At 41.4% G+C, this 21,041-nt stretch overlaps 1 protein-coding gene across 4 annotated transcripts; it reads right to left on the bottom strand.

Annotated features, from left to right (window-relative positions):
- Positions 1-271: 271 nt before the first annotated feature.
- kif5aa (kinesin family member 5A, a) lies at positions 272-20,736 on the bottom strand. 4 transcript variants are annotated; one of them, XM_034145383.1, is made up of 29 exons: positions 20,181-20,736; positions 17,750-17,837; positions 17,594-17,667; positions 17,037-17,141; positions 16,838-16,886; positions 16,649-16,704; positions 16,205-16,292; positions 13,363-13,487; positions 13,149-13,253; positions 12,472-12,620; positions 11,920-12,068; positions 11,620-11,798; positions 11,305-11,373; positions 10,904-11,110; positions 10,297-10,443; positions 9,020-9,208; positions 8,782-8,899; positions 8,574-8,635; positions 8,206-8,315; positions 7,927-8,028; positions 6,945-7,005; positions 6,746-6,817; positions 6,280-6,384; positions 5,553-5,769; positions 4,250-4,424; positions 4,003-4,082; positions 3,714-3,753; positions 3,426-3,508; positions 272-3,152 (listed from the first exon to the last, which is right to left on the bottom strand). In XM_034145383.1, the coding sequence occupies exons 1-28, from the start codon at positions 20,307-20,309 to the stop codon at positions 3,433-3,435; spliced, it is 3,126 nt and encodes a 1,041-aa protein (XP_034001274.1). In that variant the 5' UTR covers positions 20,310-20,736; the 3' UTR covers positions 272-3,152; positions 3,426-3,432. The 4 variants fall into 4 exon arrangements, with proteins under 4 accessions (XP_034001274.1, XP_034001273.1, XP_034001272.1 ...); XM_034145382.1 differs by having other exon boundaries at positions 3,426-3,511; XM_034145381.1 differs by having other exon boundaries at positions 3,714-3,768.
- Positions 20,737-21,041: the final 305 nt, after the last annotated feature.

Raw genomic sequence — 21,041 nt, forward strand, 5'->3', positions numbered from 1 at the left:
CTGATCAGCTCATTTTCAGACAAGTTTTTATATAAATGGATCAGGACAAAAAGAGAGAGAATCTTTGTTCCTGAAACTTTCAGAATCTCTTTACGCAGAGGGGACACATGTTTATGTATAAAAGACATGAAAAAGTGGATTTTGCATAATAGGTGACCTTTAAATCTGTACCCTTACAAATGTCCTTACCTCCACTAGATGGAGCCATGGCAGCCTCTTTTCGTACAGTCCACACTTCTCTTTTTAAATAAATCATCCATGGCATTCAAACTCCTTTCTACAAGTTTATTGAACGTTTTACTACAACACAATGGTTCACAGACAATACAGCATAGTGATGAGACTATATATACAGAACTGTGATTCTTCACATAATCATGTTGACGCTACAGTATAGGCATACAGAAATAAATAAAACAAACATATCTCTGAACAAAGTAAGCGTGTACATATCTTTAGCTTTATACTATGTCATGGCACGCTATTTTACTTACAAGATTAACAATATATAGCACATGTATTTTAGATATGTTGAAATCAGACAGTGGGTGACAATATAGTACACATTCCCCGCTCCTTCAGATGTATTTATTATACTTAAAACAGATCGAATAGAGGGTCTGTGTGGACACGTACAGTAGGGTCTGACCAGAGTTATCTTCTTTATTTTGGACGTCATGTGCTAGGATGTTTTACACTATGTGTGAAATTAGGTGTTTTTTTCTGAAGATGTATTATCTGTTAAGCCTCGAACAACACACTGCGACCTGATTGGTCATCAGCACTCACATGGTTGTAAGGGTTAGGATGATGGTTGAGGATGATTGCTATGAATGCGAAGCCCTGAGATGTTGTTAATGCCAGTAAGAGCATGAGATAGAGCGGCGCTGTCATGAATGAGGATCAGACGACCTCCACCCAAATTGCTCAGGTCATATTTGGGATCATTTACACATAGTCAAAGCAAACTTTACAAAAAGAAATATCTTCAATATAAAAGATTTTCATGAGCAAAAGCTTGTTATGTTTTCTTTACACACTTCTGGTTTAATCTGTCCTTCAATTCAGTGACTCAGCTCAATCCAAACACAAACCTATCCTTGTCACCCACACTGCTTTCTTCTATCCTGATTGGCTGGTCAGGATTGTTTACAGAAGAATAACAGCATGACTTGACAACAGGCTCAAACAATAAGCTTCTGTCCAAACGGCCATTCATCCAAGACTGGTGGCTGCTCAGCTGGGGACGTGTCTGCAGAAACTCCCTATCTTTCCATTGCTCTGATCAAAAAGCACTGAATCACTGAATACTTTCCATATAGTCATATTAAAGGGGTTTTAGATGTTACTACAAATTGAGATAACACAGTCAATAGTTTACAATAGCATTTCAGCCTTAAAGGTAGGGTAGGTAATTTTGGAGAAACCGGCTCGAGATCGCTAGAATTTGAAAATACACAGCCGGAGAAAATCTACCACTTCCTTACAGAGCCCCTCCTCCAACACACACGAACGCGCACATGACCAATGAGGGCACGAGATAAGTTTGTGCACAGATGGAAGGCTGACAGGCAGGTAGGCCATCCAGTTATTTTAGCCGGGCCGGCTAAAATGATTGGTCGTGCTTTTTACAGTACTACGGCTTCCACAGATGAAATGTTGTTATGTATTTATTGTCAAAGCATTTAATATATTCATTGCTATCGGGATGTTAAGAGCATTCCATGGAATATAACAAAAAGTGTTTCTGAAATAAATTGCATACCCCACCTTTAAAAGGTACCAAATAGGAAAATGCATCAAACACCAGAAAGTTAAGGAACATCTTTGAGTGTCAACATGACCTGCCCTGATACGGAATAACTCCTGCACTCAAACATTTTGCGAGCAATTGTCCAGCTCTTCTCCTGTTTGTTATATGATAGAAGAGGAAGCTGTGTATGAATAAACTCCAGGAGAATATTACTAATGCCCTGAAGAGAGCTTTTAAATCTACTCACAGCTATTGAAGTTCTAAACTTTCTACAGAAATTAAGATCAGCTGTTATAGAGCTTCTGAAAGGATGTTAGTGTAATAATCATATAATGAGAAGCTCTAGAGGTAGTAATTACAGATCTATGCACATGGCAGCGTGTTAGTGTGATTATGAGAAGTTGTTAAAGCCCGGTATGAAGACTCACATGGAGTGGAGAAGGGATCCACGGTAAGGTGTGGGCAGCGTTACCTGAAATGTATAACAGCGACAAACAGCTGCAACATCACAAAAGAAAAGTAAGACTGTAAATCAGGACTGGGCTTCCCTGATGCATGTTGCACCTGATGCCCTCTTTTTTAAAACTTAAACTAGACATAGATGTGTATTTTGTTGATCTCCTGCCGCATTAACACAACAGCCAAGTTATACGTTAAAATAGAAAAAATCTAAACAGACCATGATCAGGATTAAGGGATACCAGCACTCTCTTTTCCTCTCTTTCTGTGACATCTGTCGAAGTCGATCAGACACTCGCAGCATACCGGCTCCTGACTGGGATCAGGACACATGCAAAGATTTTGAAAGCTAACCCGCTAAGCGACATGCATGCAGAGAGTGGGTCTTCTGTTACAAGCTGGCGGTACACACTATACTCTTATTTACGACGGAGAAAAAGGTCACGTCTGCCTACAGTATGTCATCCGCATGATGCCCTTAAGGAGGTGTGTGCAGGGGAAGGTGGAGGCTGTGCATTCACACAAACAGTTGCTGGTCAAAAACCTCTACTGGAGTATACAGCACTATTATTTACAACATGTGTGCATCAGGGATGGAGTCAGCCCTGTTTCAGTTCAACCACCTCAGGAGGTAACAAGCATCGCTGATATCGCCTCACAAAATGATTGGCATCGAGTCGGATGAGTTGATTGAATGTTCTGTATTCAAAAAGAAATTCTGATTTGATTTACTTCCTGCACTGAGTGAACTGGAGAGGACTGAACTGCACACCTGAGGGTGAGCGTGGTCACCATGGGAGGGGCTTCATCTAGTTTGAAGACTACAGGGTTAAAGGTCTTCATCATCATCTTCATCAGTTATGCAGTAGAGGGACGGGGAGACAGGCTGCATGCAGATGTAAAGGGAGGGTCCTTTATAGGTACAGTGTTTGGTCAACATCTGGAAAGAAAAGAGACACACAGAAACAAGTTAAATGACATAATGAAGTATGGTCTTAGTGTGTGTGTGTGTGTGTGTGTGTGTGTGGTGTGTGTGTGTGTGTGTGTGTGTGTGTGTGTGTGTGTGTGTGTGTGTGTGTGTGTGTGTGTGTGTGTGTGTGTGTGTATGTGTATGTGTATGTGTATGTGTATGTGTGTGTGTGTGTGTGTGTGTGTGTGTGTGTGTGTGTGTGTGTGTGTGTGTGTGTGTGTGTGTGTGTGTGTTGCTAATCACCATGGTATTAACTTGCAGCGGTCTCCTGCTGAATGATAAAGTGTCTGTTTGATTCATCCACCTCGCTGCCACAGTGAACATCACTTCTGTCATGAAAATATACAAACACAACGCTTAGTACACAACTAACTATACCGAAAGCATAATCCCAACGGACGCTGCATTTAATCATTAGTATTTTAATTTAACGATAATTAAACATTCTCTTAATTTAATAAAATAGAGCAGAAACAACACACAGTTCCGTGTTTTTGTTTAAAGTGAATTTACTGAAACTGAGTTCCTTACCTGTTGTCATTGATGTCTCTCGTTTCACTGTTGGTGTTACCTGTTGGAATAACAACTAAGTAACATTTGTCGATTCATTAATATATCCTATAATATAACAGCAAGTGAACAAAGAATGTCAAACTCCTGATACAAAATATCTTGTATGTGTTATTGCATTACATAAATGTGATAAGATTTGTGACAAATGTTTTAATTCAAGCCAAATCTGTGTCACTCCCATATACAGTACATACTGCACGTTCACATTCATTTGGAAACAGGTAAACACGTATGCTCTTGTGCTTACCATTGTCGATGTTGAGTGGGAAGGACTCCAGTGTGTCTCCATTGAATTTGCCTGCTCTGTAGCCCAGCGCTGTGGAAACTCTGTGGAAAACATCCCAGAGGAAACAGATTGATAAACAACACTTAAAATCAAAGAGAAAAGCCAGCCGGCTGTAGGTTTAGGTTTATAATAATATAATATAAATGAGCATGCCTGGATGAATGCTCTCAGTAGTTTGGGAAGGTCTGAAGGAAGGACTTGAACTCACGTGTTGCTCTGGACAGAGTTGGGGTTGCAGTTGACGCTGGCGGTGCCCGGCTGTGTCACGTTGCCCTGGAAGAGAGCGTTGCTGTAGGTGTTGCCGTGCTCAGTGGCCCGGATGTAAGTGTAGAAGGGGTTGGTGGGAGAGCAGACGGGCAGCTGCTTCGGCCTCACTGGCTTGGCTGTTGGGAGGAGGAAGTCATGTAAAGTAAGATACTACTTCTACGGAGATGGGATACTGCATACCATACATTTCAAATGCAGAGGTGGGAAGTAGTGGAGTACAAATCGTTACTGTACTTAAAGTGGACCTATCATACTATATTTGAATAATATAGTGTAGGACCATACCTATATAAGGCATATTTATACTTTTTTTTTCTTCAAAATACCAAACAGATCATGCATTTTAGCCATGCCTCATTTTGCTCAATTTGACAATTTATAGCTCTGTTTGTGCAGGGGCAGATTCTGTGAGAACAGCACCATCTACTGGCCTGGCATATGTACTACAGCGTCTCCAGCGCTTTCGAATGGCAATGGCCGTGGCTGTCTCCTCCTGATTGGTGGAGTTGGCCCAATAGCCGTAGCGCCACTGTCCTGACGTCAGGACAGTGTTCAAATCTGGATCAGTTTTTATCAGATCCGTTGCAGCCCCTTTTTTAGAGATTTGGGTATGGAGGAAAATAGAGAGGGTTGTGTTTTCTGACACATATTCATGTATAAAAGACGTGCAAAAGTGCATTTTGCATGATAGGTCCCCTTTAAGTACATTTTTCTGGTATCAGTACTTTACTCCACTACTTATTTTTCTGACGACTTTTTACTTTTACTTCTTACATTTTGAACACAAATACCTGTACTTTCTACTTCTTACATTTTAAAAACAGATTTGTTACTTTAGTTTTAATGTGTGTTTGGTGTCGTGATCATTATTATTTAGAGCCATTGCGTGCCTATTGATTTTAACACGATCCGTGTATCCTTCATTTCCTGGTCTTCTCTAAAGAAGAGGGACCAATGAAAACGTTGTCATTATGACGTTGTTCAGCATCGAAACATTCATTAACTAACAATGACATTATTGTTGTATTAATATAAAGTGAGGTCAGTTACTCTTTAAAACAGTTAAGTACATTTCGAAGCCAATACTTCTTTACTTTTACTTGAGTGAAGAAGTTTAGTCAGTACTTCTACTTTTACCAGAGTATTTTTAAACACGAGTATCTGTACTTCTACTTGAGTAAAGGATGTGTGTACTTTTACCATCTCTGTTCAAATGCATATAACAAACAGACTTTATGAAGTACCGATCTGTGCTGCATGGGGGCGCCTCTGAGCGCTCTTGGCCCTCATGGCGTCCTTGATGCGGTCGACCTCCTGCTGGTAGCGGCGGCGGTCCATCATGGCGCCCTCCTTGGCGTCCCTCAGTGCAGTCTCCAGGGCCTTAACTCTCTCAGCAGTAGACCGAAGCCGTTTCTCCAGCTTTGGAAGCTCACAGCGCAGATCTGCATTGTCACGTACCAGCTGGAGGAAGAGAGAAACGTGACACAGGGCGGAATATTGGATAGAAATCATAAACTATCAAATGAAAAACCAGAGGAAGTGCAAGGAGTGAAAGGGTGTAGCCAAGTATGACACTTACAAGTTTAAGAACGGAAATTGAATTCTTACTTAAAATGAATGTAAGTACAAACACACAAGAAGCCATGCAATTACAGCAATATGATGCAATTGACAGATTAGTCAACTCTGTATAGCAACAAGTGAGATCAGAGAGCACACTTTTCTTACATCACACATGATTTGTTTGTTTTACATATGTAACTTATCGTACTTTACAAAGTATCTTGAAAACAGCAATACATCTTTTTGTGGGATCCTTGGTGTGCAGATTGTTGTGAAATTATCCCCAAAATGGATGTTTCTCTTGAATTGAAAATAACAGGATTACTCTCTCCCAGTCTAATATAATACACACTGCCGGTTGTGTTTGCACCACTAAAACCCCTCTCATCCTCTCTTTGTGTTTCTTACCTGTTTGTGAACCTTTGTAAGTTGGTCCAGGTTATTTTCAAGAAAGGAAATCTTCTGCTTCTGGGTGCAAGACCCCCCACTATCATCAGGCTCCATTTCGGAACTCTGCAGAGAGGAAGACGAAGCACGAAGATGAGCAAATATAGAGAAACCAAGGTGGAGGAAAGAGGGTTTCTGTTATCCAGGGGCATTATATGATTGAATCATGTGACAGTCAAATGTACCAAACAACCCATTTAAAGCCCAATCAACAACAGCTATTCATCCAGTATTGTGCATGTTTACATTTAGGGTCTTTAATCCACTGTTCTACACAAAAAGGAAATGTTAAGGGATTAGGGAAATAAAGGATATTGCTGCTATTCCTCCTGAGGTATATCAGTCAGTATTCAGGTCACAGATTCCTAGACATGAAAACAACATTTTGTGAGTCACTGTCCTCTCTTGTGAGCCTTCAGCTTCTTACTCTTTTAACCCTCGACGTGAGGTCTTGAACAAACAGCTTTCGGAGGTTGTGGAGGGTCTGGAGCTCGCGGGCCTGGAGGACAGATGAACAGGATGTTAGTATGACAGCTCTTGATGTAAGCAAACAGTATGCAAATAAGACAGAGACACAACGAGGGACAATGACAATGTCATCAGATAGTGATGTCAATTGTACTCACGACGGTCTCCTCCAGACCTTTTAAGTCCTGTTTGGTCTGCTCATGACGCTCATGCAGGAATCTGACAGAGACAGTAAAATAAATATTACAAATAGGACAAAAACTCCTTCAGCATATTTCAATATCTTTTTGTTCTTTTGAGCGCCCTCTGGTGGAGTCTGAGAGAAGGGAGAGTGGACTGTTCCGGTTCGATCCTCAATTATGTTTTTCTTTTAAATAATAATGAACAGAAACGTCCACCATGTGCTGCTGACTCATCACACATAACGATCTCTATACTCTGTTTCAAGCACACTGGGATGTCAAGTGTGAGAAAGTGTTCTTTATGTTGACTGTATGTCCGGATGAAGTCGGATATTGGTGTTTACTCACGTTAACAAAATGTACTTAAAGGTAGGGTAGGTAATTTTGGAGAAACCAGCTCGAGTGCGCAAGAATTTGAAAATACACAGCCGGAAAAAATCTGCCACTTCCTTACAGAGCCCCTCCTCCAACACACACGAACGCGCACATGACCAATGAGGGCACGAGATAAGTTTGTGCACAGATGGAAGGCTGACAGGCAGGTAGGCCATCCAGTTATTTTAGCCGGGCCGGCTAAAATGATTGGTCGTGCTTTTTACAGTACTACGGCTTCCACAGATGACATTTTTGTATGGATTTTTTGTCAAAGCACTTAAGATATTCATTGCTATCGGGATGTTAAGAGCATTCCATGGAATATAACAAAAAGTGTATCTCGAGCCGGTTTCTCAAACGTACTTACCCCACCTTTAATTAACTTTATTATAATGAAATGTATTGTTTTCTATCTATTTAATTTATTATTGTATTCTTATTATGTATCATGTTTTCATTGTCTTGTGTATTTTGATATAGTTATATATCGTATGTTTATTCCTATGGTTATATTTCTTGAAATTTCAATGATAAAAGTGTTAAAAAAGAAATAGAAAAGTGTGAGAAAGTCCCCGACACTTACGAGAGCTCCTCCAGGCGCTCGCTCTTGGTGTTGTCCTGACACTTGAGGCGTTCAAAGTCAGCGCGCACCTGAGCCAGCTCCAGCTCCAGCTTGGAGTTGCGGCTGGAGGTGTGAAACAACAGCAAAACCTGATTATTAGTTTGCATAATTGTATGCATGCAGAATAGAAAGATGTATGATATGTAGCGAATAATAATCGTACTGTAGCATATAACGATTAGTAATAAACGATTGTCACATATGTATGTGTAAATATAAATATCTGAGGTGGTCACTGACTCGGTAAGCTCGTCGATGATCCTCTGCTTCTCGTTGATCTCATCCCGCAGGCGGGCCAGCTGCTTGTGGTGGAGGCCGCGGTGAGACTCGCTCTGCTGACGAGGAACCTTCTGGAAAGTGAAGAGCAAACACATTACAGATACTGACTTCAGCAGGAGGAACTAGAAAATAAAGACTTTATACATTCTGTTTGAATGTATACTTTGGAGCACATTGGTTTGACGAGGCCATCGTGCAACAAAGACAATATGAGGGGTCAGATCATGTAGCATCATACAGGGAAACTCTGGTGTGACAGGTCGTGTAGGAATTTTTATTTTATTTTCATCAGTTAGCTAGTTTTAAGGCTGGAAATAGAGATTTCTTACCTTCACATTTCCATCCTCAATCTCACCCTTCTCTGCTTCCTTTTCCTCAAGCATGGAGTTATCTAGTAGAACACAAATAGAAAGAAAGCCTTCACCACAGAGCAACAACCCATTAACACTTTCAGGGAAATCACAGAGAAATGTAAACAAGAGGATAACCTATTCTGTATTTCAGTACAATATGTCTGCGTAAGTGTACACATGTTACCCTGGTCTTGCAGCTTGGCCAGCTCCTCGCTCAGGGAGTCGTGGCTCTCCTCCAGCAGCCTCTTCTTCTGCTCCACGCTCTGCATGTACTCCGTCAGAGAGCGGATCTTAGCCTCATGCTGGACAAATATAAACACAGATACAGTTATAAAAGATTATAAAACCAAGCCATGACATAATGCAATAAATGATTACTTCATGCGGCCTTTCATAAACTCCTTCTCCTCTCCATGGCTCACCTGAGAGATGAGGAGCTGGCAGGAGGAGAGCTCCCTCCCGGTCTCCTCCATCTTGCGGTGGCACTCCAGCTGCATGTTCTCCAGCTGGCGGCAGCGCTTCACCATGCTCTTCACCTCCGACTTGATCTTGCTGATGTAGAGGCGAGCCACCGTGAACTCCTCCTCGATCGCACCGCTAATCTCCACCGGCTGAGGATTGGAGAAAACATTTCATTATTTTCTCCAGTAAGGAAAAACAGGAGATAAGAAAACAACAAAAACAACACTCTATTAAAACCTGTTAAGCCCCAAAGACCCCGTCGGTGGGTCCTTTTTTTTCACAAATTAAAAAAATATATATATATATTATTATTTTTTTTTTTTTTTTTTTTTTCTTTGGATGGAATGAATACCTATGGTGATAATTCAATGTAATACACCATTTTTATAGTCTGGTACCTGAAAAAGGTAAAATGGCACTGATGGAACCAGATGTACCCAAATGTGCCGAAAGCTTATTCCGCCTGGAACTTTTTTTTTGCTAAATCTCTCTAAAAAGGTCAAATTTCACTTGTTTTGCCTCAATCTTGATACAGGGTACTTATTATATGTTATAGCTTTTAGTCTACCATCCCATCATTCAAGGGTGGTTTTCACTATAAGTAATGTTTTTTCTTTAGGCGGAGGTAAGAATTTACCTTTTTTTGCTATGTTCCATCTGAATTTACTCTGACTGAGAAAAATCTATATTGATTCTGAGACTTGTACATCCAACTCACAGATATAACCTTGCTTTGATAAAAGAAATTATTCATATAACCCTTTTAGAAGTTAAGTTGTAGTCATTTGTTTTGGGCATGCCATTTTCGAGCCTGAAACCTGAAAACAGGCTCGGGGCTTAACAGGTTAAGGGTTGTAAAGAGTGGCTTCAGTGTATGAGCATTGTTGTATGTTAATACAAATATTTCTATAGGGTTAGAATCCTGTGAATCGAAAATAGGTTGAAAGCCCTCGATCCTGGGAGTCTTAAAGAATTTATGTTTTATGTTTAATTTATTATCTGTGCTTTTTAATTACTGTTTTTAAATGTCATTTTATAATGTGTTTCTGCTGCACTATTTCAGAATGCTCTTAATGTCTTTTAATTTTGTAAAGCACTTTGCATAGTTCTTTTGAGTGATAACATAAAAATTAGGTATTGTTTTATATGCACAAATATTCCTGGAATAGACATTTGAACATTGGATAAAGCGAGGTTCAAATTGTTGTCTAATTTCCTAAACTTAGTTGGAACTCACCAGCTTGATCTCCCCGTTGCCCACGATGTTGCTGAACTCGCTGAGGTCCCTCATCAGACCATTGAGGACGTCAGCGATGCGCTTCCTCTGCTGCCCGCTCACCTCCTGCATACGAGACAGCTCTGCCTCCAGCTCCATCAGACTGGCCTGTTGCCAAGAGGAAGAGGAAGAGAGGGTCAGAGAGGATCAGTGAAGCACCAAAACACCATACAAGAAACAAGGAGATCCACTTGTATTTAGATTATGTATGAGTATAGTTACTCCACAAACTTCACACTAACTGGGTGATGGAGTCATTTTGGGAGAATATCTCAAACCTGTGCAGGCTTTCTGCAAGAATTACTTTTGCAAGATTTCACTATAGAAGGCCAATCGGATATGGCCAATTATAATGATCAGGAGCCACTTAGACTGAGAAGAAATGACAATCAACCATGAGTAAAATAGTATAACATCGCAAAAATCTAGCTTTTTTCCTGAGTCCCAATGTTAATATACTACAATAACACTTTCCTCCATTTCTTGATTTCCTACAGTATTTTCCACTCATCGGTGCAGCAAGCAAGCAAGCAGCTCCAAATCCACATCATTCCTCTTCAAAACCTACCATTTTCTGGGACAGTTGGTCGGCCAGCTGCTGGTTCTGCCGGCCTTTCTCCTCCACCTCCTGGCTCTTGTGGTCGTAGTTGATGGCCAGCTCCTCCAGAGCCTGCAGTACCTCCTTCACCTCCGCCTTGGCGCAGTCGCTCTCCACCTGCAGCCTGCCGAGTTCAGCCTGGACCTTGTCCCCGTCGCCTTTAGAGGATGCCAGGAGCTGGAAGGAGGGAGGGAAAGAGGGGGACAGGGGAACCTTCAGTTAAGACGTATGCAAAAAATACAACAACTTGTTCAGTCTTTAGTTATTTAAGGGCTTTTTAAAGTCTGGAGGTTTATTTTAAGCTTACATTTTGAACGTATAAGTCAAACATAGACTGTGTGTGTATACAGTGTGAGTTGGTGTATACTGACCTCATCCTGGTCCATCATCTGCTGCTTCAGTTTCTCCACAAACTGGCACTGCAGGTTGATGTCATCATCCTGCAAAAATATGATATTGTTTTTCAAAAGCTAAACTTTTTCTTGGCACTGAACAACTGTTTTGATGTCTGTTAAAGTCTTCAATGACATCCATTTAAAACCATTGTAATCCTGGCATTATCAGATCTAGATGCTTGATTCGATAAGGGGCTATAGAGGTAGAATTCAAGTAAAGCAAACCTAATTATGTTTTTGCTTGCAGAAAGTGTGTGTGTAGTTAGTGTGTTCATGTTTTTATGTTCGGACCTTGTCATCCAGCTGCTTGTAGAGCTTGCGGATCTCCTCCTCGTATTTCTGCCGCTCCTCCTCAGAAATACGGACCACAATGGAGGAGGTGTCGTTGTCTAAAACGGGACGCTCCTCGATGGTCTCGAAACGGGTCACCACGTCTGCCGTGGTCTGCTCCGTCTCAGGTACTTCCTCTCCTGAGGGGCAGGGGGAAGGGACAAATAGGTCAGAGAAACACATACATCAGAAGGAGGCTGTTCTTTTATATAATGTCAGCTGAAGTTTGTCTAAAGTCAAAATACAGCTGATGTGCCTCACCGTTTCTCCAGCGGTTGAGCTCAGTCTCCAGCCTCAGGACGGTTTCCTTCAGAGTCTTGTTCTTCTCCTTCTCCTTCTCGAACTTCTTCTTCCACTGCTCCGCCGTCAGCTCCAGGTTGATGGAGGCGGTGTTCCTGATGGTCTTGGCACTGTGACAGAGGAAAACATAGACAGTTTGTTAAAATAATAATGTGTTAAATAACAATTGTACTGAATCTTTTGCTCGAAATTCATCCGTATGCGGCATCTGCCTTGTTTGGATTTTAGGTCATGCCCAATATGAATCATCAGCTTCCTTCAGAGAGGTAAATATAATCAGTTTGGGTCCAACTACCTCTGCCATGTTTGCATTTTAATGGGTCAGGACCAAATTAGGTCAGCGTTGTGCATTTCAAGAACATTTTTGATGAGTTTGTTCCTTGCTAACATTGTGGCATCATGTGAGAAAGCAGTAATCATATTGTGTTGGTTTTCTTGGTCCATGCAGAAGTAGTTTAAAAAGTGTTTTTTTCTTTCCAAAGATGCATTGACTGTATCCACAAATGTATCTACCGTTGTCCAAACATCAGAGTGGACTTGGTCTCGGCGTCGTTGTAGCTGGAGGGGGAGCAGCAGATGAACATGGTGGTGCGACAGTTCCCACCCAGGGAGTCCTGCAGGATGCGGGTCATCTTGCTGTCACGGTACGGCACGTGAGTTTTCTACAGGGGAGAGAAGGGGGGGGGGGGGGGGGGAGGAAGATGTTGAGAGGAGAATAAGAGAGATTCAGATGGAAAGGAGAAGAAAAAAGATCCGAAACACAAGACAATGTGGAACCAAAAGAATGAAATAATGCTGGAGGTAGGTTTTATTTGATTCGTGATTTTGGATTTTGACACTAACTCATCAGACGATCATATTCATCATAAATATACACTTCCCCGTTTCTCTATTTTAGATTATAATAGATCTAAAAAAAGCTTCAGTTGTCGATACGGTAGATGTGTTTTTCACTTAACATAAATGAAGAGAAATGACAGCTTCTTACTTATCTCACATTTGGCACAGCACTCACAAACAGTATACCAAGACAAGACCAAGACCACTTCACCACTATTTAGCTGATTTACTTGAATCCATATCTGTGTTTCTGCTCAACTGTTTTACTGTAAATCATGAGGAGGCACACAGTCTCAGCTGTTCCTCTACTGTCTGTATGAATAGAGGTTAGTAGGGAGAGGATAGCTCACCGTGCCCTCAGCCAAAGCAGAGATGACATTTCCCAGAGCAGAGAGAGACTTGTTGATGTTTTTAGCCTCGTCCAGGACGGCTCCTGCAGCGCCGGTCTTACTGACCTGGAATAAAGAAAAGCGTGAAGTCAAACATGAGAGAAAGAGATTCATTTGAAGGAGCTCCATTGCAGGTTTGGAGATGTTGATGTTTAAAAAAAAGAGGGTCTCCTACCTTCTCACTTCCAGCCAGATCCACCAGGTAGAGTTTTCCACACAGTTTCTGCTCAGTCTCCACATGCTCCTGCTTGATGTTGATCAGGAAGATGCTGTGGCTGCGAGAGCTGTGCTCGTTCATGTCTGCACAAAGACAGAAGAGACAGAAGAGCTTCTGATGTTGTGTTCATTGTTTTATAAAACACATTACCATCAGTTTTAAGGGAAACTATTATTTTGAAGAAATATGTGTGTATTTAAGATCTTCCATGTCTTTTTGTCAATTGGAAAAAGCATTACTGCAGCAAAATGATATCTTGTTCTCAGAGAGCAGATAGCGAGCAGCGCTGATCTAACCTCTGTCCATCCGACAGACAGGAGGAGGCTCAGGTTTCTCTACAGATGATATCTGAGTGTGGTCCATTAGCCTGCTCTCATCACAGCTCTGCAGCACAGTGAGTCAGCAGGCGTCAACCAGGAAACAGGGAAGAGGCTCCTGAATGCAGCATTGAGCAAATCCGATCCTGCTGCTTACAGTCAGTCGATCTTCAAAGCTAGATTTTAGTAGGATTTGTTTGTTAACATATAAGCAAATGTTTTACTATATATATATTTCTTTTTAAAGAGATCAAATTGAATGCAATTTGTCTTGGTTCTCATCAACTCTCAAACATGTTATTACATCCAAAGCTTACACAATCCAGCTCATACTGTCTTTGCCTGTTACAACATCATTATATAATGCTGCTTATTTAAACTCTTAACACACAGGCAGAAATGAATATTTATAGCGATTCTGCCAAAGCACAGGCTGTAGCTCAGTCTGAAGAAGTTGGGTGGGACACATTTTATTGGCCTGTCTGGGAAGAGACGGCTCGTAGCGCAGCTCAATGGACGGAGGATTTACAACAACCATGTTCTTTAATAGCAGCCTCGTCCAGACCAGCAACCTGGGCTTTCATCTTTTAGTAGCACCATGCAGAATGCTGACAGCCAATCTGAGCTGAGCCTGTTTCTGTAAGAAATGCACTGAACTCTGTTGAACTCAAATATCTGATCATATTTGTTAGAAACATCTCTTTTTTGTTCAGCTTACATAATATACAAAAAGCTATGTAGAGGACATCACCCTCATTTACAAAGCTTGGACTGGAGATATCATAGTCCCGCAGTGCATACTTTATTTTTACAGTTTATATAACATTTCTGCCGCTCCTCATTATAAATGCATACATTGACCTATTATATTTATGTCATCATTATCACGGCAATGATTCAGTTTTATGGAGATTAAGGCGTCACACGGAGAAGCAGGAACGTGCAACATTTCCTACTGATAGAACAAGATGAATGAGATGTACCAGATGATTAGAATTTGGTCCACAATATGCTGTATATCTAGGAGAGAGGTAAGCAGCAATACAAAATGACCTATTTAATGCTCATTAAAGTTATTTTATCCATCATTAGAGTTTATGGCATTGTAACCTTTGACTGTATGTTCATAACATATTGTGGGTCCTTCAAACTGGTCTGTATGCACATGGGTCAATTCTACAACACAGATGTTGCAATGACTGACAGTAAAAGTTACTTTCTAGAAAAGAGTACAATCTAATCACTGAAAGTCTGATGTGAGGACAGGCAGACAAAGAAAGCACTGAGGCACAAAATACATTAACTCTGAAACAAAGGAGAAGTGCACAGGTTGAGATTTATTACAGCGAAGCAGTCTTGGTGTTTCTGTTGAGCACTGAGTCACAAAGCTCATCTGTTACTCACTTCACCCTGTGAGTCAGCACGGGAAACAAATATTCTATTGTAATGTTTTCTGCAAGGGTAGTTCTCGAAGGATGTGCCTTATGGTAGTTTTACCGATTCATATACTTCCAATGCAATGCAAAACATGTCTTATTATTGCTTACTTAAAAGACATGACAGTGTTGTATGATTATTTATTTTGTTCAGTTTAATGGGCACAATTGTTTGGCAAATGAATCATTCTGACAAAACATAGAAGGACAAACACTATTAAAGCCATTTTATGGATTGTATTTGAAGTACAATCATTGTGTTTATTAGTAATTAGGTCCCATCTTTTATACACGAATGAAATATGGTGCAATGAAGGTTACGCATATATCTGACCTTCTTATATGAGCCATTATCAATATGTTATTACTGAACAGAGGAGTGAGTCAGCACGGTGGAGGCTATAATACAGTGCAGCAATAACGGCTCAAATAGCTTTAATTGTTTTGTTTTTCTAAGGTTTTGTAACATACATTAAAAATAAACTTCCTGATGACAGTTAGCTGAATAAAGCACCGTCAGAAACCATCTTATTCTGTTTGTTACTGGGAATGACTTTATTTCACTAACGGCTGCAGGCAGAGATGTTGTTTTGCTTTGCTACTTTCTCCAAACCCACATTAACTCCTCGCTGATGCCAATTACATTACAAGTGAACTCTCTCTGACCGAATCTGTTTTCTTTTTTTGTTAACGAACGAAGCTTGAAAATGATAGCGTGCTGTAACAAGAATATTACATAACAAGACACAATAACAGGCTACATGAACGCGTCGCAGCGGTAGCTTCACGCATCAGTGACTAGTTGTGAGTGCTACTGCTGCCACTCAAGATAAATGAGATATTGTCCTCTGATACAGAGGTAGAGGAAGAAGATAACTTATTTTATTGTCAAGGTGGTTATTTAAAAGATATTTCCCTGAAAGCATTTGTCTTTTGAGACGTTTTTATATGAAAAATCATGATTTCCCTCTTGAATTAGAATATATGTGCCTGTGCATACCGTATATCCTGCTTTGCAACACATAGATTCAATAAATAAAGACTCACTGGTCACAGCAACATGGCGGGCAGCTTTGCCTTGGTCGATCACATCCATCACCTCATCAGGGCTGGAGACAAAACGCTCAGTGCATCCCTGAGGACAGGAGAGGAGGGGAGAGGAAACAATAGGAAAAGAGAGGAAAGGAGATGAGATAAGAGGAAACGGCAGGAAATGAAAGGAGAGGAAGCAAATGGGAATTAGAGGAGGGGAGATGAGAGGAAACGAGAGAGGAGAAGAAAACAAAAGGAGAGGAGAGGAAACGAGACAAAACCAAAGGAAACAAAAGGAGAGTAGATTAGAGGAAATTAGGGGAAAGGAAGGAGTCGAGAGGAGAGGAAACAAGAGGAGAGGAAATTAGAAAATAGAAGAGAGACAGAATATGATTCTAAATGAATACCATGAATTTGATGCAGACCTTAAAAGGCGACATACAAAAGATATTCACAAACCTTGACAAATGGCACCCTGTTCTTATCCTCATGGACAGACAGGTTGGTCTTCGTCACTGGAACAAAAATTGAGAACATTTGAATTGATGAGTGTTACAACATAGTAGCTACATTACTGCTTTGTTAGTTCGAATTTCACAAATCAATAAAACTGTTGCAAGTGATTCAAGAAGTGTCATCAGCCCTTACCATCCAGAAGGTCACGGATTTTGTCCATGTAGATCTCAAAGTATGAAACCTTTTGGAAGAAAAATAGGGAATCCAATTTAGCTGAGATTGAAAGGTAACATGAAATCATCACAACACTTGAGATTAATAAAAGGAAAAAAAAAGGAGAACAGACAAGACGAAACAAGAAACTACTGTAACTTATGTAAAAAACCAGCACCTTGATGTGGAATTCCAGGTTTTCATCCATGGCGAAGATGTGGTTGAAAATGTCATCGGCGATGCGAGGAATGATACCCATCTGGTGAGGGTCGTGCAGCTTGCCCTGAAACAGGAAGTGACAGATAAAGGTAAGAAGTGGATGGTGATGGTTATCAAGGGTCAGAGGTTAATGGAGGACAGTATGATGCTTGGCAGTAAAAGAGAAAATGCTATCCTGGCAGAACCACAAAGAGTCAATGAAAAACAGACCAAGGTAAAAAAGGTTGGGAAAGCCCCTCTGTTAGACCTTCCAACAGTTTCTAATGACATCCAAATGAATTGTAATCTTTATCAAGTTGTGAAACTAAAGTGCAAAGCAAAAAAAAGTACTTAATTGTTTTACAAAATTGTGACAAAGACCTAAAACTCCCAAAAATGTTTATAAATGGGGAGAAACACTAAAACCAATTAGCATTAGCAGCATTAGGCACATTCAGCCCTCCAGATCTGAGTGTTTGGATCTTCTTGAGGTTCACTCGTAGGAATATTTGAGCTTTAATGCTCTAAATACTGTACCTCCATGGTGTGGGTCTTCCCGGAGGCGGTCTGTCCATATGCGAAAATAGTTCCATTGTATCCACCCAGAACATCTGAGAGAATGACAGAACAATAAATGAGACCAAAACACATTTCAAATATGTGACATGTTTTGACGTAGTTAATTATCCGTACCCTTGACAATCTGCTTGGCGCAGGTGTTGTAGACCTGCTCCTGGGTGGTGTTGGTTGGAAACACTCGGTCAAACACATAGGACTTCCCCTGTGAAGAACAACAACCAACAATGTTAAAAAAGAACAACAGATAAAAGGTGTTTTTGCCAAATTAGGATTGTTCAGTCTAGTTTTAGGATATTTAATTAAATCAAAGATGGATGATTTAATATAAGATGGTTTCAAATCTTTTTTTCCAGCAGTGAGTCATTGGAAAATGATGTTCGCCCTGTGAAGTGGCCAGTAACTGATTTATTCTCTGTGTGGACGTGAAAGAAAGAATGAGATACACACTCATATGAAACCGGTGATTCAGTAAAACACACATTGATGAAACCAACACATGTTGCTGTTTTTGTCTAAATAAAAAAATGAAAAGCGCCCATATGATGACATGCAATCAAACATTATTCACATTCAAATAAATATGTCTTAAAGGTTGAAGAACTGTGTCTTGATATCATACTTTATTTATTGTTTTAATAAAACCTTTCAAGATATTCAAATGTGTTATTTTCTTATGACATGGCAAAAAATCTTCGTCACCCCAGTCTGAGATCATTCAGTGTTGGTACAATCTGTGTGGATGGTTTGTAAAACGCTGCTTAATCTTCCGAACAGTAAGTACACAACAGAAAGAGATGGTATCAGCAGTAAGCTCTGCAGCCGATCGTTCCCCAGACAGTCAGAGCCATATTTCATCCAGGAGCTGGCAGCCTCAGATAACACACCGAGGAAAAAGGGAAGCTATCTTAAGTTTTATATCCATGTGTTAGAAACTACATCGGCTTTATTTAATTTAAACTTTGCATCCCCAAAGTGAATCATCTCCTCCCAAAAAACAAACTGTCCTGCGTGACACACAGACGAGTGACTCAGCCGTGACGACCCCCGCTGCAGAAACCCAGCCAGTAAACCCTGAACGTCCTGACCTGATCTGAAACAGACGCCACAGTGCAACACAACATAATGTGAGCTGCCTGAACATGAGCCATATTAAATGACATTAACAAATGGACTCATCTGCTGACCGCCCCCATCACAGGGTGATTAAGAGAGAGACTTTCCGTACCGGGTCAGAGGGAGGAAGGGAGGAGGAGGGACAGAAAGAGACGTACAAATGGAGATGGGTGAGCAATAGAAATATAATAGTGAGAGTCAAAGAGGCACACAATAGAGAGGGAAACAGTACGAGAGAGACATGTAGAGACAGACAGATGAAGCTGATGAAGAGGCAAAGCAAGTCAGTTGCTGATGCATGAGCTTTGCTGGATGATTATTGATCCTCTCTGTGGGCAATTAGAGGATCAGTTTCTGACTGTCCAACATCATGCTGAGAGGAGAGAGGAAGGTCAGGCCGAGAGGTTTCCATTATGGCTGGAGAAAGTTTGAACATGATGCCTCTCTCTGCAGTATACGTCTATCACAACAACATGTCTTTTTATGTGTCGTTGTGTACTCTATTTATATATTTCTAACCTTCCTTATATAACTTTATAACAGTATTGAAACCAAATGGGATCAGACCGATTACTCTTCAGTAGAACATTGTTAGAAATGGCACCAAAACATATCTTTAAATCATTTGATTTGTATTGGAAACGCTGGAATAAGACTGAACTGGCCGCTTTCTTTTTTGGAAGAAATAACGTTTTTTGTATGGCCCACAAAAACCTGATTAAAAAAAGGCAGTGTTCACTCATGCTCCCTGGCTATTAAACATTCAGAATATAAAGTGACGGAATTATAGATTATTTCCATAGAAAATCCATAACTTCAGGGTAAACAAGACATGCAGCATCATCATATTTTGGTCTACCCAGCTCACTAGGCCCCATTTCTCCCAACTTCAACATCTAAAGACCCTCACCACACTCTGCACCATCTGTCTGCAGCTGCTGATGAATGAACCATCACTACAGGGGAAATATAGTGTGCTGTAAGCTGACCTCCTTATATGGCAGCATTAAAGCTAATTAGGCTAAATAACAAAAAAACACAATGAATATAACAGTTGTATTGTGTTGTTCAAATAGAGGTTATAAATAATGATATGGCCATGAATGATTTACAGCTAAATGTGTTAGCATGTCTTTAGGAGAGTGCCATAATAACGTCTGTTTACGGTGACAAGGTGTTGGCTAGGTTTCATACAGGCTTCACAGGGCAGAGCTCATCAGCTGGTGCAAAAGGCTTTGCTCACGTAACAACATCTCATGTGTTTTAGCTTTGTCATGTTATGGAAAAAACAGATTTTAAGGGTGGAAGCTTTGATATTTCCCTGCGCTCACCGTTAATAATGATGTCAGCCCAGCACCCAAACAGAGGAGTGGGGCTGATGATTTATTGATGAGGGGCCTGCATGCACAACAAAGCGCCTCCCTTTACTCACCCCGACGGTGACACTGTCGTCTGCTAAGAATTTGGGGATAAACTGGTCCCCTCGTACAATCTCAGACTGGTTGAGAGGACGAAAGCGACACAGCACTTTTATGTTGCACTCCGCCGGGATATCGGCCATTGCGTAGATTCAGGGAGGAGGAGGATGCTGCTGCTGAGCGGAGGAGAGGCTGCTGAGGCTGCGGGCGACCCGTCGCTGCTCGGGCCTTTCTGACCGTCAAAATAACCGAGGAGAGAAGCGCAGTCACTTCGTCCTGCTGCGTCGAGAGGACTGTGAGGTGTTGGCTGGTTTTATCCGGACGAGCTGACAGAGGATGCGTTTTCTTGGTGCGCAGCTGGACGATGGCTCGGTGTCGCAGAGGCGGGCAGCGAAATTAGATGTCAAACCGCAAAACGACCCCCTACATAATTATCATGACCGAGTGGCTTTATCTTGGTGGTTTCTTGTCCACTGTCCGTCTCTGTCGTGTTTCTTGTTTTCCTCCGCGGTGCGGTGGTGGCTGCGCGTGAGGCCGGTTGAAGGTGAGATGCTGCTGGAAGGGCAGTGAGGTAAAGCTGCTGAGGATCGGCCTGCCTATGTCGCCACAGCGCCCTCTATCGGAGAGACAAGGAGGGCGTGGTCCGCATCCCTGCCTTTAAAGTGGTACCCACACAGCTTCGTCATCCTCCGCTCAGCATCCTCACAGCCCGGCGGAGAGCAGAGCCTCGTGCTGCAGCGTCACATCCTCACATGCAGCGCCACGAAGCATCGTTTCATTACTTTACAGAGCAGCAGCTGCCAGCCCGATGATGCCGTGACTAACCCTCAGTCATCCTCTGGCCCCTCCACATACCTGATAGGCCGTTTCTTGGA

Source organism: Trematomus bernacchii, unplaced genomic scaffold, assembly GCF_902827165.1.
Source record: "Trematomus bernacchii unplaced genomic scaffold, fTreBer1.1, whole genome shotgun sequence".
Taxonomy (NCBI): domain Eukaryota; kingdom Metazoa; phylum Chordata; class Actinopteri; order Perciformes; family Nototheniidae; genus Trematomus; species Trematomus bernacchii.

Excerpts from the sequence above, each read along its gene's own strand:
- kif5aa (XM_034145380.1), bottom strand. The coding sequence starts at position 20,309 with ATGGCCGATATCCCGGCGGAGTGCAACATAAAAGTGCTGTGTCGCTTT. Across the intron at positions 17,838-20,180 it reads ACGACAGTGTCACCGTCGGG|GGGAAGTCCTATGTGTTTGA; the intron begins GTGAGTAAAGGG and ends TGTTCTTCACAG. Across the intron at positions 3,512-3,713 it reads AGAGACATCAATGACAACAG|AAGTGATGTTCACTGTGGCA; the intron begins GTAAGGAACTCA and ends TTTTCATGACAG.